At 39.6% G+C, this 24,858-nt stretch overlaps 1 protein-coding gene across 8 annotated transcripts in view; it reads left to right on the top strand.

Annotated features, from left to right (window-relative positions):
- Positions 1-24,858, top strand: part of dlg4a (discs, large homolog 4a (Drosophila)) — an 81,649-nt gene that overhangs the window by 24,245 nt on the left and 32,546 nt on the right. For 4 of the 8 annotated variants that reach the window (XM_074610859.1, XM_074610858.1, XM_074610857.1 and 1 more), the window contains exon 2: positions 18,020-18,181. In XM_074610859.1, coding sequence (XP_074466960.1) covers positions 18,020-18,181 — 162 coding nt within the window. Of the gene's footprint in view, positions 1-2,124; positions 2,286-18,019; positions 18,182-24,858 lie in introns of those variants that run through there. The other 4 variants (XM_074610853.1, XM_074610852.1, XM_074610856.1 and 1 more) reach the window with 2 other exon arrangements.

Raw genomic sequence — 24,858 nt, 5'->3', positions numbered from 1 at the left:
ATGAATGCACAATATTTAAATCTAGCCTACCTGGTTCTCTCACTCCACCCTGTGGGCTCAGCATGTCAGCACAATCACACACAGGAGGGGAGAGGAAAAACACACAAATAAAAACTAAATCATTTTGTGAAGGATGTAAAGCCTGTTAAGACATAATGATGGTTGGTAGAAAAAAGGAAATTACCTGTTATTGATGTTGCTAGTTATCTTAGGTGCCCTTCCTTACAAAATACTGTTTTATAGCTATTTATTTATTTTCTAAATATTGTCTATTTGAGGTTTTAACTTCAGTTGAGTGAAAAATTATATGAATACAAAAACAAAGGAAAATAATCTTGTTTTTTCAAAGATCTGTTAGACAAAACATATTACAGGAAAGTTTAAGTTGCTTGTATAAAGTCATCATCAGTTATCAGCCACAACTTTCTGCTGAATACTTGTCCGTTCCACCTAAATTTTCCTACGACCTAAATCAATTAAATTGTTAAAAAAAAAGAAGAAGTTCAACACTGGAATTACAACTGTGTACTTTCAGAGAAACACATCATATTGTATTCTGTTTATACTTTTAAATAAAGCTGGAGTGGGTAGAAATGGAGCAAATATGATTAAAGAAAGTTATTGTTTATAAACGGTCACTATATCCTGACAGTAGTGCATGAGACAGGTAATCTGAAAAAAATCGTGTGCCTCTGTGTCCTCCGGTGCTCCTAATGACATCTGCAAGATTTCACAGACTGGAGGAAAACAACCAATCAGAGCCGAGCTGGAGCCTGCCGTCTCTCGCAAACTCCGATCAAACGGTCAAACAAGGCAGTGCTGATCAAATATGAATTAATATTCTGTTACTGTAATGCCTTTTTCTCTCCTCAAATGTTTTCAGAAACATCTTGTTACTTGATACTGTTTAGCTGTAAAATGAGATGTTTGTGACCCGGCCACCATGTTGAGATCTGTTGAGGAAATACCAAGCACCGCCCACCAGCCGGAGCTAACTTTCTTATTTTACAGCTAAACAGTACATTACAAGATGTTTCTAAAAAAAATGTCAAACTGAATTACCTTTATAGAACTGTCAGGGTCAAATGAATGCTGTATTACACACTGATATATGAGGAGATTAATGAACAAATCCAAAAACAGTGATAATCATAAATACTGGTGCAACAACAATAAGGTCTATACTTTTCAATGTGATATTATTTCACTTTACTTCATTTCATTGTGTGTGTGTGTGTGTGTGTGTGTGTGTGTGTGTGTGTGTGTGTGTGTGTGTTTGTGTTTGTTTACATGCAGATCACACATTTGTTTGTTGTGAATGATTTCACTCACTGTATTTATGAGAAATGAGGGCAAAGGTCCAACTTGTGGCATTTAGTTTAGACAAACACTGGGAGTAAGTAGCCTTGTGTGAGTGTGTTGATGAATGACACTCTTGTTGCAGCTCAAACATCGTGTGCAGATACATTTTGTAGCCATCAAGGGCTGTCCACTGATTTGAAACATTTCAGCACCTTGGACAGCTTCTCTCCAGCACTTTTCTACAGATCCAACAGGGGGCGCAGTGATCACACTGTAACATGTGGTGGTGGAGGTGAAGCAGGCTGGTTTGATTAATATTTCCCAGCTTTCACTACACTTGAAATGAGATTTGTGTATATGTGTTTTATGTGTATTATTTGCATGGACAAAATAGATGATCTCTAGTTGATCTCTATATTCAGCACATGCTTTCCTTCATGATTCCAGCTGCGCGTTGACTACAAACTTTACGGTCAATCAAAGAGAGAGAGACAGAGAGAGAGAGAGAGAGAGAGAGAGAGAGAGAGAGAGAGAGAGAGAGAGAGAGAGAGAGAGAGAGAGAGAGAGAGAGAGAGAGTACAAATCATGAATGATTCCGCTAGTGTTAAACCTATAGACAACATGGCAGTGTTTTAAACGTGCCAAACAAAGCGAGTGATCATGCGTAAAATCATTGGACCCGAGCACCGCTGCTGCGGTAACATCTGAACCGAGCAGCGCGCCTGTTAACCGGGCATCACCGACTCCCTCCCCTCTCCTCTCCTCTCCTCTCCTCTCCTCTCGTCTAATAACGGTACCGTGGCTGTGAGTGAGTGAGTGAGTGGCGGCGGACCGACGAGCTGTGGGTCTGTGCTGTCTGTCGGGTGTGAGGCTCTGGACTGATGTCTCTGCCTGTCAGGAATTTAAAGTGTCTGTCGCCGGTCATGTGCCAGTGTAAGGTCATCTGCAGCAACCGGACCCTGTCTCTCATGTTCGGGTGCAAGGTAAGCCTGCAGCGGGCTGGTTGCAGCAGCAGCAGCAGCGACTGTTTATCGAGATGCACACTGTTTTGAAAAAATATGGAACAAAAAAAGGCCTTTGTAAAGAAATGGTTTCGGTTTTGTGCCAGTTGTAGCTCATCTGAACCGCGCTTTTTCTCATTCTTGGCTAATTAGTCCAGTGATCCCACTCATGTAGCGCTTCCTCCATATGTCCATATGCTTTCAGGTATTCACACTATACTGTATGCTGTTACCTTTACATCACGGCATGCTCGCGTTTTTTCATGCTCATACATGGCCGATTTCCATTTACACAGAACTGAGGCGACATCTTTTGGCAGGCATGCTTGTGTTTGATGATTTTTTTTTTTTAAACCATAAATGTTTACTGATATTTAATGAATGAATGAAACATCAATCACTATCTGATGTCGACTCCTTATATGCAGGGCAGGTCACACATTAGGGCTATAACCATATATATGGTTCACTGTGCTGATTTGGTTCACATTTATAGCTTTGCATCCCAGCAAAGCAAACTGCATGGCATGCTTTTGACCTTGGGAAATGCACTTTTATTGCTCAGGGCCACTTCAATCTCGTTTACCATCAGAGAAACTGTACACCTGCAAGAGAGGCTTGAAATCAGGTAACACGAACAGTGCCCCAGTGATGAATCAGAGCCATGGCTGCTTATTCTCAGCACGCTTTTATGTTTAGCTGTGCGTTTGCAGCTGTGCGTTTGCAGTATGGTTTTGTCTTAATTTGGACTAGGAGATGCTATGGTCATTCATTCATTCACTGATTGTCCATCAGGTCCCTGATGCAACCTCCCTCACAGCTTCAGGTGTTTCCAGTATGGCAGCCAGCTCAGAGTTTCCCTCCACATGGGACTCTAGTCTGTTCGCTTTCTGAAGCCAAATCTGATGACACCGGTCCACTCTGTCTGTCCAGGCTTTCTCCCTTTACGCTTGCCAAAGTGATGTGTACATGTGCGCAGAGCTCCAGATAATTTGTTTGTTGATTCAGTTCTGACATTTTTGGTTCGTGTTCTGTCTTGTTGCTGGAATCTGATTCACTTTGAGTAGTTATATATATAATTAGATATGAGCTAGGTGGATATTTTTGTTACATTTCATTAATCGTGATTATTTTTACATTTAGTCTGGTAGACAAGAACACTTTCTATATTTGTGAGACACCGCTGGGAAAAATAATGTGGGTGTTTGCTTTCTGGGTTCCTGAAAGGGAGGTCCTGCTGCGCTCAGTGTTGAGTATTACTAGCACAGATAATCCCATGTGAGCCCCCCCTCACTCCCTCCTGGCTCATATCTTCCTCTGTATCTCCATCTGAGACTCCACGGCTTCCTTGTGGGAAAACATATTAAAATGATCCTCCCACGTACTCCAAGTTGCCTCCACAGTCATCATCATGACCAACCAGTGAAATGGAACTCCACAGCAAACATCTAGTATGTAATAACAGCAGATTTCAAAATGGGATTAACCGCTCAATTAAAATGGATTGTGCTTGGTTTGCAGTAATGCCAGTTATAATTATGTGATTCAGATTATCTAAAACACACGTGTTACAACCCGGCTCAAAGGTAGCAACAAAAATGGGAGACCAGACTAAAATAGTAAAAGGCATTTATTTAACCACTAACAATAAATAACTAAACAAACGTGGAAAGTCAGTAATCAGTAATGTAGGCATGGTGTGTGCACATGCTACAAGCATTTTATGTTTTTTGAATGTAAAACAGTATTCTTTAAAGGGACTGTTTGTAAGAATCAGAAATGCTTGTTAACAGCGACACCTGTGGCCGTTAAGTCAACTAAAGTCAGCGTCGGACTCTCGCTTGCTCGCTCTACATAGACATGAACGAGCATCGCTCAAAACAGTAATGTTAGCTGACCAGACGAAGGTCTCTCCATGAATCAATGCTGATCTTAGTGTTGGCTTTTCCTGCTTTTTTTAATTCTTTGTGATGGGAGCGCTGCTTTTCCTTCATCCAGAGAAAGTACTCTACCATGTGCCAACATTTTTACATCTGCGGATATTCCGTATCATAGCAACCAGATGCAGCCAAAGCGTCTCAGCTGAAAAAAACACTTCGTCTGCATTTAACAATAAACACATATTTAATTAGTTTTAAAAATGTTATTTAAAAAGCAAATATACCTAATAATAGTCTAACAATGAAAATGTTTGTATATAGCACTAAAATCAGGATAAATTAAGTAATTTGCAAAAAAAAAGGCAATAATGCCGCATATGTTGCTATGGATGTTGAGACAATCATTATCACCGCAGGGGGAATTCCTTCACTGCGACAGCCGTCCGAGTCAACACTGAGAATTCATCTAGTGTCATAGTATCCCCTTAAGCATGCCTAAATACCTGCTCTGTACATATCTCCAGCAGGTTCAGTAGCCCCCAAACAGCTTGCATCCAGTCTGTTGCAGTCTCGTGGTGGGTTGTTATCGGTGGGATTTTATTTGGCCAGATCTTTTGGGATGTACAGTTTGTTGCAGGGATATGCTTTTACTGCTCCACCCTGTCCCTATTTTTCTATACCTTTCCAGCTTTGTTTTATTCTCCCATGTTTGCTAAACATCTATGCAACAATAGCTATAGCTATCACATGACTGGCCATTTCCCAAGGTAATGTTCCAAGGTTATGTGTTTGCATAACCTTTGTTCTTAAACAAAGTCCAGCGCAAAGCCTCTCAGTCATCTTTAATTCAGGATCTTAATTAAAGGGCTCTTTATGTGGCTGGAAGCATTCAGCGGTGCTTTAATGTGCTCTTTTATGCTTAATGCTCATTGATGGCCTCACAACATTTAATCGAGATAGACCGCCTTGCTGAAGTTCGTCTTTAAGCTACAATTCAGTGCACTGCTTATATATCGAAGGCCACACAATGTACACTATAGCCAAAGGACAGAGTATAAATGGAAACGGAGTATTAATGCAATGAATGATTTACGACTCCGGGATCAGTGTGCCTTCATCTCAATATCCAGATCGATCATCACCTCACCCCGAGAATCGATTCCCAGACGTCTCTACTGGAAAATGGACAGGAAAACGACCCTGCTCTTACTCATTACCAGCCGACCAATCAAATGATCCAGAGTACTGATGTGGAAAAAATATCAGCAGGTGATATCAAAGCAGAGATGGTTTGCTTTGCTGCACTGCACTGTGCAGTCTGTGTTCCTGTGTGTGTGGCGCTGGTTTTACCTTTCACATCCCTGTACTGGAACTGTTTTTATAGCTTTGCAAACACACATTTCCTCCTATGGATTTGACCTATTTCATCCTGCTGTTTGTGTCATCTTCCTGTATAAAGAGCAGTGAGCCTCAGCTCTGACGATGAGCTCGGAGAGATGCGGCAACAATAATGTGCGGCAGCAGATATTTGCTAATGCTCTGTTCAGGTCTCAGATTGAAGCATTCAGGGTCTCCTACACCTTACTAACTTACTCTTTCCGGCTTATCTGCTATCAAATACTGCAGCTGGTGTTGTGTGAGCAATGGATGTGCAGGTTATAAAAGTAAGTGGCACACGCACTAGCACTGTACAGAAATGGCTCTTACTGTATCTATCTATAAAAGCCATGCAAATAAAAAACATACCAACAACCTAACAAGTAGATGTTTCTCATAAAAGTAAATAGTGTCGCACAGATAGGATGAACGTACAGTATGGGTTTTTCTGCAAGAGATTCTGCGGCTTATTTGAGAGCACACAAATATTCAAACTTGCAAATATTATCCTTTCAAATGTCAAAACAACAGAATTGAATCTGCATAGTATTGCAAGATGGGTTGCCTAGTTACATGGTTCGCCACTAAAAACCTTGAAGTGAGCACACCGACGCTGTAGAAATGGTGGTTGACTAGAATAACCAACAGAGGCCTTTTTACAGCCAATACTCATCACAGATACTTTTAATTTATCTTGATTGTCAGACAGTTAACAGACAAAACATAATATATTAAAAACCCGCCTCAATGAGCACCTGGCATAGATATGCATCAACAATAGGGATGTAAGAAAATATCGATACACATGAGTATCGAAATATTATGTTTTGCGATACTCTAAAATGCTGTATCGATTTTTATTAAGGATGCTGGCATCATATGAAAATAAAAAACTTACTGTGTCATACCTGCATGTCGGGAAAGAGGCTAAATAAGGCTCCAAAGTGTTAATTTTGGTTAGGAAAAACTGGCATGGCCATTTTCAAAGGCGTCCCTTGAACTCTGACCTTGGGATATGTGAATGAAAATGGGTTCTATAGGTACCCACGAGTCTCCCCTTTACAGGCATGCCCACTTTATGATAATCACATGCAGTTTTGGGCAAAAACCAAGCAATTTTTTGCATGCAGTACAAATGTGTTATTTTCACCTATTCTAAAATGGTGTATTTGAATATTTCTGCATACTGGGGTCCCTAAACATACATGATACAAGTATCAATGTAAAGCTGAGACTCTTGTGGGTCCAATGAGTCCAACTGTATTCATGTGTAATGATGTTAGTCCCCGTAATAGCCATTTCACAAGATTTTATACATATAGTGGTGTGTCTTTATACTATGAGTTTTCCGAAACTTAGATTTGAAAAAAAATTGCAAAATATCGTCTTGCTTACAGTATCGCAATATATTGCAATATATTGAATTGTTACCCCTGTATCATGAAACATATTGTATCGCCAGATTCTTGCCAATACACAGCCCTAATCAACAACCTCTGAAACCAAATACAGCCTCAGTGTAGCACATAGACAGAATCAACTTTCCCTCCATGACATCAACACATAAATGAACTCTAAATACAGACGTAGGCAAAGTTGTTGGTAACGTTCCGTTAAAGAGAGAAAAACCCACAATGGTCACTGAAATAACTTGAAACTGACAAAAGTAATAATAAATAAAAATTTACTGAAAATTAACTAATGAAAATCAGCTGTTGCTTTTGAATTGTGGTTCAACTGAATCATTTTAAAAAACAAACTGATGAAACTGACCTAGACAAAAATGATGGTAGCCCTAGAAAAGATTGAAAATAATTTGACCATAGGGACATATTAAACTAAGGTGTGTCCTGTAATTAGCATCACAGGTGTCTTCAAACTTGTAATCAGTCAGTCTGCCTATTTAAAGGGTGAAAAGTAGTCACTGTGCTGTTTGGTGTCATGGTGTGTACCACACTGAACATGGACCACAGAAAGCTAAGGAGAGAGTTGTCTCAGGAGATCAGAAAGAACATTATAGACCTCCATGTTAAAGGTAAAGGCTATAAGACCATCTCCAAGCAGCTTGACGTTCCTGTGACTACAGCTGCACATATTATTCAGAAGTTTAAGGTCCATGGGACTGTAGCCAACCTCCCTGGACGTGGCCGCAAGAGGAAAATTTATGACATATTGAAGAGACGGATAATACGAATGGTAACCAAAGAGCCCAGAACAACTTCCAAAGAGATTAGAGGTGAACTCCAAGGTCAAGGTACATCAGTGTCAGATCGCACCATCCGTCACTGTTTGAGCCAAAGTGGACTTAATGGAAGACAACCGAGGAGGACACCAAATCATAAAAAAGCGAGACTGGAATTTTCCAAAATGCATATTGACAAGCCACAAAGCTTCTGGGAGAATGTCCTTTGGACAGATGAGACAAAACTGGAGCTTTTTGGCAAGTCACATCAGCCCTATGTTCACAGACGAAGAGATGAAGCATCCAAAGAAAAGAACACTGTACCTAATGTGAAACATGGAGGAGGCTCGGTTATGTTATGGGGCTGCTTTGCTGCATCTGGCACAGGGTGTCTTGAATCTGTGCAGGGTGCAATGAAATCTCAAGACTATCAAGGCATTCTGGAGCGAAATGTGCTGCCCAGTGTCAGAAAGCTTGGTCTCAGTTGCAGGTCATGGGTCCTCAAACAGGATAATGACCCAAAACACAGCTAAAAACACCCAAGAATGGCTAAGAACAAAACATTGGACTATTCTGAAGTGGCCTTCTATGAGCCCGGATCTAAATCCTATTGAACATCTGTGGAAGGAGCTGAAACATGCTGTCTGGAGAAGGCACCCTTCAAACCTGAGACAGCTGGAGCAGTTTGCTCACAAGGAGTGGGCCAAAATACCTGTCAACAGGTGCAGAAGTCTCATTGAGAGTTACAGAAATCACTTGATTGCAGTGAGTGCCTCAAAAGGTTGTGCAACAAAATATTAAGTTAATGTTACCATCATTTTTGTCTAGGCCAGTTTCATTAGTTTGTTTTTTTAAATGATTCTGCTGAACCATAATTCAAAAACAATATCTGATTTTCATTAGTTAATTTTCAGTGAATTTTTATTTATTATTACTTTTGTCAGTTTCAAGTTATTTCAGTGACCATTGTGGGTTTTTCTCTCTTTAACGGAACGTTACCAACAACTTTGCCTACGTCTGTATGTGTTCATAACCAGAACTCGAGGTGAATATTAGACGTGGGGTGCCTGCATGTAAAGTGAACAGAGAGATGTGAGTGGGCAAGTTGAAGACGCGTCCATGTGGGTTGAAAACGTTTCAACTTAAGCAAAACAAATTATCCCGGTTATCCCGGGCTTTATGGATCTGCTTCATAAACAAGGCAAGTAACCATGGCCTGTATTCAAACTGAAAGTAGTTATTTCTCCATTATTTAAAGAAATTGAATCGGCTACTTCTATTTGTAGGTTGTGTGTGTGTATGTGTGTGTGTGTAGTTGCTACATGTATGTTGAATTTTGATATGAAGAGTGTCTTATTAGTTATCTTTATTATCTTGTTTTTACAAGCGATGCTGATGATCATCGAAAAGAAAATACCCACTGCTGCCATTATTGTTGGTTCTAATGAAACCATTAACCAGTCTGTGCTGTGTGTTAACATGGCCTCCACTTGCATGTGTGTGTAGAGAAAACAGAGGGCTGGGGGAGGGTTAACACTACAGTCCCCGACTACAAGTACAACATACATAAAAATGTATGTACTCAGCATAAAAATGGTGTGTGCATGCTTCTGTGGGCAGCGGGGGAGGGGATGAAATGAAATGATCAAGATTACTGAGCTGAGTGAGTGTGAGACCTGTGAGGTGAATTGAAGGGAATAGGTTTCACCTGACCTGTAAACTGCAAAATTATCCTTTTTAGCTAATTAAGTGTAGCTGCATGTTAGTATGAACAATTAAGTGTTTATGGCACTGCTGTCTGATTTGTAATGGCAGTGTTTCCTCAAAAAAGTGTAGGTTTTAAGTCAAGGTATTCGCCTTGATTTCACTAAGTTTGATGTAAAAACCGCACCTCACATAGTCTGCAGTTCATCCTACATATCATATTCCTTTCTTGTCTTACACATATGCATGAAGTTCCTGTGAAACTAGGCTCCAGACAGACGAGACAACACTACCCTCAGCAGAAGCACTGCAGCCAAGCCCCAACTATGGCACCATTTACTGCATCTATGACTCTAATTTGATTATTAAATTTGATACATCTGTATGGGTCTTATCAATGATGAATCATCCCACAGAAATGAGATTTAGAATCTCATTAATTTGGGTTAGACGAACATAAATTAAAAAGCGAATATCTAAGATTGAAACGTAAGGAAGACTAAATCTAAAACAGTGCCGAGCATGTATCCAGGGAGTAAAAAAAAAATGTTTTCTTATATATTTTTCATGACTTTCCCTGTTTCATTGTAGTAACATAAGCCCAACAGCACTTAGGGATTTTATTTTTATTTTTAGATAAAGTCTTAAGTTGGTTGGGACAGTAATGCTTCCAAACATGCACCACTGGAAGTATTTTTACATGTTTGATCAAAATTTTAGTTGGACAATTTGAATAGCGCTACTAGGCAGAATGGGCACGTTGGTTATCTCCCTGTGGGACAATGGACTGATGCAATGTATCCTCAAGCGGTTCGTTTGATACTGTATCTTACAAAAAATAAGTCTTAATTTTTCGTACGTTTTCCCACGAATGTCCAGCAACACGTGACGCATGTGTCAATTTCCGCTTGTTACATGCATACAGTCTTTTCAAAATAAACTTCTGTCTGCACCGGAAACAACTTGGTCAGGTTTAGGCAACAAAACTACTATCTTAAGAAAAGATCGTGGTTTTGGCTAAATTATATCCAGAAGTGGTGCAACCTTAGTACGGAAGTTACATGACAATGAAAATTGACTTATGGTTTCACACGGGGTACGATAGTCCGGTGTTTTTTGACCCACCCATCCACCTCGACCTCTTCCCTGTGCAGCGTTCGTCGCTCTGTATACGTGAATGAAATACAAATTGATTTTGTGGGATGTATACGAATTACAGTGCATTACTTTTCGTAGGTATAGCTATGAACGTTGTATGAGAACAGCCTGACTGATGCAGTCGAGGCGATGATCAATATGAAATATGCAGCGCAGGAGCCCCTCTGCATTCAATAACCACCTGCACAAAGCTATTCTACTTGTGCTGCTGTTTGTTTGGGACTTGATTAATAATAATACATTCATAAATACATTATAACTCATAAATAAGTAAATACATTTCCATTCGTCCTTCTTAGTCTTAGTGTCGTTTGGCATGCACTCTACAAACTACACTCTTAGAAAGCCATCTTTATGTGGTTGACGGGTTCAGGTAGAAGCATTTGTATTTGCCGTTCATTTTCAGCATTACAAAGAGATTGGAACGACTACACCCAACAGCAGACTTAGATTTGGGCAAAGTGGGTGAATCTAGAGCGTCTCCATGGGGGGATAAGAAGCTCTCTTTTGTTGCAGCCCCACTTTTTGATTTAGGCTGGATGGGATTCTCCATTAAAATCCTTCCTGGTGCAGCTTTAAGCATTGTGCCCCGTGGTAAATGTAAAGTCTGCTGTTGTTGTTGTTGCAGCATACATAGCTAAAGGATACTAACACTTGTCAAAGTGTTGTGCTGAAACACCTTGGAGAATAGTCTGAAGTTAGCATTGGCAGAAGATGAGTGAATGTTCTGTCTTCTTAGGCTTACATGTACATGAAAAAAACAAAACAGTTGTACTGGTAGGTGTTGGCTGGCAACAGCAATTGTGATAATGCAAATGAGATGAAAACTGTGTTTGTGGTTTTGGCACTTGAGAAGACGCTGGAGAGTGAAAATCAACTGAGAAGGCAACAATAACGGGTTTGGATGGGTTGTAGTGGGAAAGAGAAAGTTCAGGATAGGTGACCATCATTGTTCTCTCATCAGCGCTCTGTCGAATTGACAATGGGCGCTGATGTTGAGAAGCCAATGTGTCATTTTTCTTACCGGCAGTTTGATTTTTTTAACAAACTAAAAAGTCTACAAGTATTCAGCTGAAGTGTGGCTGTTTTCTAGGTGCCAGTGGGTGGGTGTGAGGGTTTGCTCTATTAACATCAAGCAGGTGCTCTGGCCTAGATAAAATATGTGTAGTGTGATAAATTAATGTCTATATCTACTGATGAATAAATTAAAGCTAGAGCCTGGGTCACTGTTAAAACATGATATTAGGGATGTCACAATGCCAGAAATTTAGTAGTTGATACCAATACCAGTGAAATTACCAATTCAACACCACAGTAAAAAACAAAACTAAAACAATAAATCCCATGTACTTCAACATACACTTCTTTAATACCGTTTGCATACTGTTTTTTGTTAGTTAAACAGATCATAATTCCTTCTCTATTATCTATTTTATACTGCTGTGAAAACATCTCCTTCAAAATAACTGTATTTATTCAAGTTTCTCACCAAAAACTACATTTCACAAGATTACATTTGAACACATCATGATAACATTAGATTTACCTTACCCCAATACAAATTTGACTGAATTTGATTTAACTGAATAGAGCCTGAATGCATCATAATGTAAATCAATGGCCCTTCCCGTGTTGAAATCGGCAGGATGATAGCTAGCTAGAGCTAACGTTAACAAGCCGATTTCAACACAGATTTGTTGTTCGCAATGTAGCATTATCAGGGAAAAAATAGGGTGCGTCCCCAAGATGCATAGATTGTGAGTTTATTGCATCCCAAACACGTTTTCTATTGTCCCCAGGATGACAGGACAGTGTTAGTCTTGAGCCCTGAAACGAGTACCATCACGTTTTCAGAAATTTGGCATGGAGTTGGTACCAAGGTATCGGTTCTTGTGATATCCCTAGGTGATATACATTTAAATTATATAGTAATAGTAACATAGTAATGACTGATGAGCATGTTATTAAGAAGTAAGTATGAAGTAAAACTGCTCGTAAAACAAAAAGATACAAATTTGGCTGCATAGTTGCAGAGAGACAAAAAGCAGCAGAAGGTAAAAATATTACAGGTGCGACACAGGTCAGTCCATATATTAAACTCTAATAGAAGATTCAGATACTTTTAGCATTTGTGGAAAAACTGCAATTGTGTATTTTTTAGACATTTCATTACTGTTTGCGTGGTCTCGATGATTGTTCAAATAAGCTGTTTGGTTTCAGACAATGTATCATTGGCAGTTGTTGGATTAGGAGAAATGCGTCTAGTCTTTGGCTCTGTGTTCAATTTAAACACATAATTTAAACATCTCTTTATATAACTGATTCAGTTTAATTCAAGCACATTTACCTGTCCAGATTTACTTCATTGAGATGTATTGTACTGCATACAGCGCTGTGAAGCTTCACAGAGACTTAGCACCCAGCACAAAATCCCTCTGAGTTCATCACAGCAGCAAATGTTAAAATTAATCCAAATATAGAAAAAAATGCATTAATCATCATTACAGAAAATGCAAATAGATGAACTCGCAAAAGCTTAAATTCTGTGAAGATGCAGCGGGGAGTTGCCACCTTTAATTTACACCTGAAGAGCTTCTTGTGGTTCCTGTAACACCTTACACGTCAAATGCATTTACAGTTTCTTGGAAATTATACGCCTGAGAGGTGAGGTTAGCTTTCATTCCATTACAGTAATTTAAAAGCTCAAGCTTGGTCCTTGAATTACAAACTGAGATGATGGTAGATGGAATTTGACATTTGCTCTACATTAAGTTAACTCATTTAACCGTTAAAGGAACAGCTTATTCAGCCACTCGGTGTGCGTAGTTCTTATTATCGTATAAGAGGGCCAACAAATGCAGCTGCAAACTGTGCAGACTCTCCTTATATTGACCTTTACTAAAGAGTAATTCCTTAAAGATGTACTGGATTCCTTCCATGATGATATACTGATACAATAAAGCTGAGGAAACTCAGAGGTATTTTGTTGCAGTGGTAATTTAGAAGGCTGTTTGTATGGTTAGAAGCACATTTTAATTGCTGCAAGGCTGTTACAACCCCCCCCTGCTTGTGAGAAAAGAACCTTAGGAAAACAAATTATATTGACACGGTGTCCAATTATGTTTATTAAAACAGATATTATGTTGTATCTAATTGTGTTTGTGTTGTATGTATTAGTCCAGCTCTGTGTTAATATAATAGTGGACATGGGAGTACATATTATGTATAAGAAAATCATTTCTCCTATTTTCTTTGCCTTTCTATTTATAAATATTGCCAACTTATCTTCATATAGCTAGGCACAGATTGTATTAAATCTTTCAATTGTAAGGCAATACTTTTAATGCCTTTAATTGCAATATATATATATTTATGATACTATACTATACTATACTATATATACTTTTGATAAAAGTTAAGATGTTTATTTGTACAACTTTAGAGCTGCAAAAATGTATTGATAAGTTGTCAATAATTAAATTAATCAGAAACTATTTTGATACTCGATTAATCGGTTTGAGTAATTTTTAAGAAAAGAAAAAGTAAAAATTCTCTGATTCCAGCTTCTTAAATGTGAATATTTTCTGGTTTCTTTACTCCTCTATGACAGTAAACTGAATTTCTTTGAGTTGTGGACATAACCAGACATTTGAGGATGTCATCTTGGGCTTTGGGAAACGCTGATCGATCCATTTTCTGACATTTTATAGACCAAACAACGAATCGATTAATCGAGAAAATAACCAACAGTTTAATCGACAATGCAAATAATTGTTAATTGCAGCCCTATACAATTTAACAGCATAAAAACTGTAATGAGAGTATAATGCAGACACAAAGGCACATTAATTGTTTCTTCTGTAACTAAAAAAATAGAACAATAATAAACAGCATCAAAAGAGACACTTACGAACAAAATATGTACATGGACCAAAATGATGACACAATATCACCACCAGAATCACTCATGTACCTCTTACAGAAAATAAGTGATTCCAGATGTTTTCAATGCATCCTTTCCAAAGTTAAATTTTAATGTTTTTTGTATGAGCTACAGTATGATATGACCAGCTCGCTTTTTTATCTGTGGTGCAATATTACCTTGTAACAAAGCATTTTTATGTCACCTTACACAAGTGCTGATGTTAGCATGTGTGCTAGATTCAAATGTCTCAAAATTGAAGAAATGCTGCACCTTCAAAGACCTTTAGCTATAACAATCAGACAATATTTCATGGTGAGTGAAGTAGCGTGAAATTGTGTAAATCTGTGTAAAAATGTTTGGACTGGAAAAATACTAACTGCTGCTACACTAATCAGAAAGGTAAATGTTAAGGTGTCGTCAACGCAAGCATAACGTTTTAATTTTAGTAATCTAATCAAGGACTGATTCATATCTGGAACACCAGGTGAATAAAGAGTTAAATGTCCCTTTATTGACTGACAGAATTTGCCTCAATGCTCAAATCGTAACATGACAAACTGCAGCCCAACAGGCAACAACAGCTGTCAGAGTGTCAGTGTGCTGACTTGACTATGGCTCGCCCAAAACTGCATGTGATTATCATAAAGTGGGTATGTCTGTAAAGGGGAGACTTGTGGGTACCCATAGAAACAATTTTCATTCACATATCTTGAGGTCAGAGGTCAAGGGACCCCTTTGAAAATGTTTGAAGCGTTATTTCTTGTCCTTCACGACAAGCTAGTATGACATGGTAGGTACCAATGGACACAATTAACGCGTTATTGTCGCGTTACCTTTGACAGCCCTAGTTTGGAAAATGCTCCTTTAACTTCACATAAATCCATAGTATTTGCATTTGTCATAATTCAGCTCCTCATACCAAAAGCAATGCTTTTGTGCGACATTCATCACAATTCAGTGGTCAGAGGAAATGCACCTAAAGCCCTCTCCTGAAGGACACTTTGTAACGTATTAGCACCGACTGTCACACATCCCCCACCAGTGGGACAGAAGGCAACATGGCATCATGTTGGTCATGCAGGAGAGGGGGAGGCAGAGACCAAAGTGCTCAGGGCTACTTTGAACTGTGATTCATGTAATTTACCAATCTTTCACAGTTTTAAGTCTATGTTTTCTCATATTTAATAGAAATATCACTTTGTAGAGTTCACTGATATAGACAGGATTGACATTAGTTAATCAACCAGCAGTTCTGTATTACACTGTATACAGGTAGTTGGTGGTTTGTGTTACATCCCATTTGATCTGTTTACATTAATGTAGCAATGCCTGCCTCTGCAGTGCTTAATAAAGAAAAATCAATCATTTCCTGCTTATCAACCTGTAATTACCAAACGGTGCTATGCTATCAACAACTATTAATTTCCTCTGGTTGTCCACCCCCTTGCTGCTGTTTGCTGCTTCCCTTTTTGGACGGTCTCACTTTTTCATTTTTACCCATCCCCCTCACTTTCTCCTTTATCTTCATCTCTATTTCACTCCCTCTCTTTCTTGCTGTCTCAGTGTAATGTGATCCAGGACCGATGCTGGCAGCCCCAACTGTGGCACTGCAATCTCTGCTCTGCTCTGGTTGCTAGGCAGCCTGTCTGAGACAGGGCTCGGTGATGCACCTCCCTCTCCGTCTGCCTCCAAAAAAAAAAAAAAAAAGAAGAGAAAGAGAAAGGGGAGAGTGGCAGAGCTGGCCATCAGGCCATCAGCCAAAATTCAGATGATCTCTCCAAATTTTCTCCGTTTTCAGAATGGGCTGCTTCACATCTGCAGTGCAGCAGAGCATATTGTATTGTGAGCCTGGGGGGCTTTAGGAGGGGACGGATCTGTAGCAAAAATACACAAGCGCTAACCCACAGGACGGTGTGGCAGATCTCCACTGTGATGCTCTCCCCACCTTCTGATGTGTTTGTGATGGAAAATGCTGTGTGCAGATTTTGTGTCGTCACGCCTAGAATGAAACCTACCATGTGTGGCTAACACAGTGAGCTGCTGGCAGGCTGCCCAGGTGTGGGCTATCGGTAGGGGAGCAACGCTACTAGGAAGAAGCTGCATGTTCTGCTACTGTAGAGCAGCTGTGAGTCATGGATCTGTGGTTGCTCCATGTGGTTGTGGAGGACGATCGCTTTGCTCAACGCATCAATGGCAATATTTTGAGACCTCTATGATGTCTTCACTCTGCACTTGTAGGCGTCACACATGTTATGTGATATAGATTGCCCACATTTAGCTAAAGATTACACAGTGTGATGGAAATACAGCTCTGTGAAGGGATTCTGACATTTACACCATTATGTTCATCAATGAAAGGTTACAATAATGAGGATGACAGTAGATTATGTCAAATATTAGGGCTGGGACGATACACCTATCTCCCGATTTGATACTATCATGATAAACTTGGGTGCCGATTCGATATGTATTGCGATTTTTAAGTATTGCGATTCGATATTACGATTAATTACTTTTTTAACACTTAGGGAAAAAGTTGAATCATACACTTCTAGGGACTTTTACTTTGGAAAATATCTAAATTGATACAGCAAAAATGTTTGATGTTCAGCATGTATGGAGTCAGAGATGTCCTGAAGTCAAATATATCAGTCATTGTCAAGCATAATTTATTAAATTGTTTTCCAGCACAAATTAGTAGTTTATTCTTTTTAATTTATAAGGGACATTTATTGTTTAACACTTCTGGTGAATATAATCCAACCAATTTTATTTCCATATATGTATTTTGTATATACAGTTCCCTTTGTTAACACCTTATTTTGAAAACCAGACGTAGTCGCACGTGTATACTTCTGCTAACTTCGCCAAGTCCGTCATATTCGCCCGTCAGCTCCGTTCTCTTTATACATCCATGGTCAGCTCCATCGGGGCCGTTTGAATGCATGTAAAATAAATGTCAGTATATGGGTGCTATACAGTTGAAGCGTCAGCCGATTTGACCATGGAGAGCTGGCTTGACCGCACATTACCGCAATACAATAACGTTAGCATGCAGCTTTAGTCATAATGTCAAGCTCTGCTTTTCCTGGCAATGTGTGAAACCCAAGGTGTTTCCATACTTTACTGTATGTGTAGTTTTTACCACTTTAGATTTAAAATGTGAGAGTTCAAGTCGTATCCACGCGGACCCTCCCCTGTTTTGTACTTCCTCGTTCCTCCTTTGGAACGGATATGACGTCATGTTTCTCAGACTACAACAATTAAAGCAGTAATTTCCTTCTCCGCTTAGACTGAAATGAAGCAAATATATCGATTCTGGCATTAAACATTTATTTCAAAATCGCGATACATAGGTGAATTGATGTTTTTTCACAGCCCTATTAAATATTATCAACCTTTGATGTTTTTTTAATAGAATATACTCAGCCAATAGATGCTGAGACCTGTTAGGACTAACAGAGCCTCGTCTGTATCTGTGTGTCTGCAGAAGTACAGGTACCAGGATGAGGAGACGCCCCCCTTGGAGCACAGTCCTGCACATCTGGCTCCAGGGAAAAGTGCCGAGATGCTTCATATGAGTGACAAGAACCTCGCTGCCATGGAGGCCATACATGGATACACACCACACACACATATCTCTCCTGTCAAGGTAGGACACACACACACTCATTCCTACACGTTGTTCATCAATACGTAACACTATTACAACAGCACAATACACCCAGCCGTCAGCACTTAGGGATGGGCCTGGTACTGTGTTAAAATAATAAATATAGTATATATATATATATATATATATACTATATATAAGTATATTGCAGAGCGCATCACACATCATTCCACATCCAGTAGGTCACAATTCTATCCTAGTACTGTGTATTCAGTGTGACATTATTTATGACCTCCTATTCAAATAAATTGTGTCATTTGCCACTCTGAAGTCCATCAGAGTTATTTCACATTTTTTGCTGCAGATCAAAAATACTTCTAAATGATACAGTAGAAGTGTATAATTTATTGGATAAGTAATGGTGATAACGTTTCAAATTAAAGCGAAACGAGCCAAAAAATTATATCCCGAATTACTTACAATGTATTACCAGTTTGTTATTAATACAAATGTTAGGTCTGAAATCCCAAGTTCAATCACCAGAAAGATTTATAGCCATGGTAATGTGGTTTCCCTCATTCTAATTTGCTTCATTCAGAGCATGCTCTAAGCTCGTTAAATTGATATTAAGAGTTTCAAGTGGTTCATTACAACACATTATCTATTCTAACTTTGCATTTAAAATGATGTGTTTCTGCAACATACTGTAAATACATTGATGGCAATATAATGTATTTATGAGGAAACCCAGCCTCTTCGCACCTTTAAATGTCAGATCAAATGATTTACAGTTACCCCATGCATATTGGGTAACTTGATATCAGAGCTTAACAGCATGAAAATCTAAGAGCAAGTGGACACATAATGCATTCAGTATGCGGATCACCTAAACCATTTCAGGATGTGGTCAGAGATCAATCTATCCTTATAGATCTGTAAATGTAAGATACAATCGAAGCAGCTTCTAGTACAGACACTGAACTACTTGTTTACAGTATTTATCACAGACACGTGTCTTACAAATGCAAAATCTAATGCAGAGAAACAAACTTCTATGAGAGCTCAGCGACAAAGAAGGAGACACTGACAGACAACATAAGAACGACTGGTCACCCAGTCAAAAGATATAGCTGACATCAGTGGGAATATGAGTGGAGTCATGTTGCCTTGAGTGCATTAATGAATACATACTGTAGCTACAAATGCAAGCAGGTGTAAGCTGTAATGCGCACTTAATAACGATCCATCTCATATGCCCACACGTGTTATTTAACAGCCTCACTGGCTATTAAGACTTAAGAGCTCCTGTATTTATTTGCTCTGAGGGGGGGAAGTGTTTCTCTATTCCCCACATGGGAGTACACCGAAGTCCCCGAGGAGCAGATATGTCCATTAAAATGCTCTCTTTTAATGAGCGGAGAGGAGAGGCTGAGTTATTGTGCTTTACCACTGCTATTTCAAAACGTCCAGAGCCTGTTTGGCATTAGCTGTGGAGGCCATGGTGATTTCTCCTACTTGCAGGTGCTGCTGAGAGGGTGCTCAGCAAACTGAAAGAGTAGTGGCACTGGAGAGTCAGTTCCAGTCATCATGTGAGACACTAGTAACAATTTATTATACGCATAGTACATACAAGATTATTAAATGTACATAAAATCAGCATATCACACGAGTAACACGGATTAATGAAATCCTGGGGTACAGTAGGAAATGTGCAGTTGTTTTATGTACTATAAATCTGATTTTGAGTGCCTTCGTTCACTGCTCTCTGGTCATTTGCATCTAAAAAGGACCAGAACAAACTGCAAGTTGAACAGAACAGAAGGACTACTTGGTTTTGATTTAATTGGGATTGTTCAATGAACTATAAGCAATAAACAACACAGAGACAAACCATCACTGGTCATAATTTGGTTGTGGTAGTTTTGTTTGTCAGTCTCTGTATTGTTCTCTCTCTTAGCTGCTTTGTCAAATGAAAAGTGTGAATCAGCAGCCACTGTAGCTGGTGGTTGACAACAGAAAGGTGTCAGTCTGTTAAACTAGATTTTTTTGTATTTTAAGGATGATATACTGTAACTGTTAAGCTGGGCGTACACTGTACGATTTTAGAAATGTTGTGTAATTCCTACTCCTACTGTACGAGTAGATCATTTGCGATGTAAAGCCAAAGCTCACGATTTATGTGGTCACACTGTCAGCCACGAGCTGAGTGCTCACACTGCAAAATAGAAAAAAAAAACACAAAACACAGCTCCGAGGCAGGTAAAGTTTGTTAGCTAGCAGAGGTATGTACGGGTTAAAATGCTAACAAGGCAGAAGCGTGCTGCCTTGATCATCTGTGCTATCCTGTCTGCTGAAACATCTAAAAAAAAGAGGCAGCGGTGTAACGTTATATGGAATAACAGGTGGCTAGGAAGACATGGACAGTATAGCTTGTCCATTTTGCATAGAGAATCCGCACTGACGTTGGGGAATCGGCTCGTGGCTCTGCTTCAACCGTGCGAGAGCCTGTGGACGGCAGACCAAAATTTCTGACATGTCCGAAATCCATCCAACTGCCCGACGGTCGATTTGGAGGAGTTAATCGGTCCTCGGTACACTATGCGGCAAAAGATGCTCGACCAAGCTGAAATTCGGTACGACTCTAAAATGAGTCGTGCAGCTCAAAATGTGGGCCAGGAACGGGCTAAAATCGTACATGCCCAGGTTAAGGGAGATTCTTAAACAGACATCATGATAAAGTACTAGTAAAATAGTGTGAATTGTTTGCTTTTACAAAGGGTAAACAACATATGCTATCCTTTTCTGACCCCTCTTGTTGGTCTGATTAATTCGCTTTGTCCCAGTGGAGTTTGTCATCCAGCACATGCCAAGGGATCAGTCATTATTCACAGTTGATGGGCGGACCATTTATTACGGTGATGGGGAGGGAGACTTTCTCCTTTCTCTAAAATCCGCCATTATGAAGTAATTTAGGTCTGTTTAAGAGAAAATGTAAAATGTGATGTGTGCCCTGCAGTGGTTCAGATCCATTACATGACTCATTCAGTCGTTCCCCAGAGGCTTTTGATATCAGAAAGTCAGTATACTGTATCTGTGAGTTAACATACAGGAAATAGCATTTCATGCCAAGATATAATTACACTGTAAGTAAGAAGGTTATCTGTAATACGTCTCCAGGTAAAGTTCATTAAAAGATAAGGCTGGTGATATTCTATATTTTTCATATTGACAAACCCAATGAAAAGACCAACACCAACAATGAATGCATCATATAATCCTAACTACTAGTATTGCCCAAGCAGCCGGAGTCTGATATAGCTTAATCCTCTGTGCCATAGACCTCCATTCTTGTCCAGAAAATATTAAAAACACATCAGTGAGCTACACCGTTGCACTGACATGTCCCTTCATTATCATGAACATGGGCACTTTAGTTTATTTTAAGTCACTTACAATCACTCATAAACTGTCCTGCTGCCATACTCATAAGAGCAACAATCTGTTCTAATATGCACCACAAAATAGTCCCCGACAAATGCGCTATTTACTCTTGTTTGAGTCATTTTTGCTAATAACTACACTGCCCAGCTCTTGTAGGAAATTACTGAGACTTTTTTTTTTTATTTGAAACTATGCATTTGTGACCTGTTTCAAAAGAAAAGAACATTTTGGTATTTTCGTGGGATTTGTTGTCTGGGAAAATATCTTAAACTGGTTATTTAATTCAAACAGGATGTGATATTTAGATTGACCTGCCGTGTTAGTAATAAAGTGTGGGCAGTCGGCACTTTTACATCAACATTTGTTAGTAGGAGGCAAACACTTTAGTCGAGGACCTTCATCAAAAGTAGAAGGTGTCACCGGATGCAAGTTCTCCCACAGGATGTTAATGTCACCGCCACAGCCAAATCATTTCACTTAAGAGTCTTGACCATCACTATCTTGACTCCTAGTGCATTTCTTAAGGGGACAAAGTGCATACTGCGGGATGGTTGCTTCTGTACAAGCCATCTGTGATAAAGGAAGGAGCGGAATCATCACTACAAGGCAGCCAAACTGAAGAGGTTGCATTGCATCTTTTTTGACTGTTCATCACCAGTCAATGTTGTTTGTACAGACGGGTTTTTTTAATACAAACATTACTGGGTGCAGCATGCACATTCAGGGTGCAAAACCACCGTCACCACCATTGGAATCAACGTAGATTTTGCATTGTCTGTACATTCTTGTTGACTATACTAGAGTCCGACCCCCAGATACATTTATTTTACGACCTATTAGGATGAGATTTGATTATTAATATCACCTGTTATGAAATGGGTAACATTAGATCAGACATAAGTGGGATTTGACTTGGGGGGACCAGGGTCTGAGTTCAAGTTATGCAAGTCCCTCTTGATGGCCACTGCCAGACACTTTTTCCTTAGCAATTCCTCAACAGGTATAACGCTAATTGAAAAACTGGAGACTTGGATTTTGGTCTTGTTATTTGCACAACCAGTCAAACAACAGCTCTTTGTATGTCGGGCAGGTGAACATTAACATTAGATCCCTGACGGCTCTCTATTAAATAGCGTGTTGCTGGTTGCTAATGTTAGCGGTTAGCCCTCAGTCCGAAACGCAATGCCAAAAGTCAATAAAATATCGCTGATATGTGTGATTGAAATTTAAACGAGCATTAGCTAACGTTATGACCGCGGGGGAGGAGGAGCGGCTGCCCCGGTAGACTACCAGACATCTTCCCTTACGTTACAGTGAACTTCCCTCCGCTGTAGTTGCGTAACATTACAGCAATTTAGAGCCGTAACAGAGTCTTTCATCACTTTTAAGTTTTAAAGCATAGTCGCTAAATGTATATAAATATTCTTAGAGTGTGGGTCGATCACCCTGTTGTTCATGTTTATCGATCTGTGGAGCACGACAGCTCGTCATGACCACCCACTGCTTCGCAAGCGCTGTGTGACTAGAATGCTTTTGTCCATCAGGGATGGGTTCTGGATCCATAATCTCCTTCAGTTTTTAGCAAAGGCATGTGATCCCTTTGGAATATTAAATATTTTCAATTAAGGGTGTGACGATTCACTCAGCTCACGATACGATACGATACACGATATTGGGTTCACGATCTCTTTACACTTGCAAAGTTTTATTGCACTCACAGCAACGGGTGTAGCATCAACTCGTCTCCACCGCGGCCTCTCTGATCAGCTGTTCACTTACTGCGCTGTGTGTGTGGGCCTATGAAAGGAGGCTGGGTCACGGGTGGACATGGCTCCCGGGGTATAACACATGCACAGTGTAACTGAAATGCATGTGTTGTACCCTAATGATATGACGCGTACTCAGCCTCCTTCCATAGGCTTTGCAGAGCAGCAGGAAGAGGCTGCAGCTTTGCTTTAGCTCCGGAGCCCGTATGTACGTAGTACCTATTATGCCCTGATATCGCGATTCAGTTTTTCGTCTCGACGATGCATATCGTCCCGTTTTTATATCGCGATATTTCGTCACACCCCTATTTTCAATCCATCTTTTCCACAGTTGGTGCAGTTTACAGCACAACAACTCCTTGTCATCTCTGCTTTGGAGCTTGGCTCTGCTAGAAATGGCGTGCTTGCTGACCCCTAGTTGTGCGCGCATCTCTGTGATGACGTTGCACAGAAACCCGTCTATAACATGACCTTGTAAACTTAATATGCACTGTCCCAGGTTTCCTGACACCAATGCGCCTGAAAATAAATCAGTTCTTTGTACAACTATTTACATAGTTACGCCGGGGCCACACAGCGCGCATCATGCTCGCGTGACGGCAGCGTCACGTCGTGGCCGTGTCATGCCCACCTAGGGTGTTCACACTAGACGCGAGTTACCCACGTCTCGGGAGCGTCCCGGAGCTACCTGTCAGCTGTGTTTTTGCTGTTGCTGACAGCCCTTTCTTTCTACATAGAGTTTGCCTTTTAATGGCCATTTAACTTCATAATAAATGTGATTTATATTTATTTAAGACAAAAAAGGGTAAGAACTGTGTGGTAATTTGTAAATATTATTAAAAACAAGCAAATAAATTCATACATAAATATTAATATATAGCCCATATAAATCCCTCTTTTCTGTCAGTGAAGAGGGATTTATATATATATAAATCCCTCTTCACTGACAATGAGGAGGGATTTATATGGGCTATATATATATAAATCCCTCTTCATTGACAGTGAAGAGGGATTTCTGTGGGCTATATATTAATACAAAAAAATAAATAAATACATTAGTAGTAAGAGAGAGCCTACAGCAATCCCTCTTCACTTTGACTGGCACAGTTTTAAACAACATTTCCAGGGGGTTTCGGGTTCCTGTTCTACAGCATTCCAGGTTGCGGCTTTTATCGAAAACGACTTAATTTACATCTGGGGCGGGACAGCAATTTACATTATAAATGCTGATGTTCCGACATCTCAGGCAACTTGGAGCTTTTCACCACCTTGTTGCTGAACTGCGCCTTGATGGAGAAAAACACCTGAAGTATTTCAGAATGATAAATATAAGTAAAGTGTTTTTTTTTTATTATTATAAAACAAAGCAAAATAAACAGTTTCGTTATTTGTTAACCTTTAGAAAACGAAAATTATTATTAAATATCTTTAAAAAAATTAAATAACACCTCTAAAAGAAAGAACAATAAAGTTACGTGGTGTTTGTTGAGAGAGAGAGAGAGAGAGAGA

This window comes from Sebastes fasciatus, chromosome 16 (assembly GCF_043250625.1).
Source record: "Sebastes fasciatus isolate fSebFas1 chromosome 16, fSebFas1.pri, whole genome shotgun sequence".
Taxonomy (NCBI): domain Eukaryota; kingdom Metazoa; phylum Chordata; class Actinopteri; order Perciformes; family Sebastidae; genus Sebastes; species Sebastes fasciatus.
This window is presented reverse-complemented; position numbering and strand designations above follow the sequence as displayed.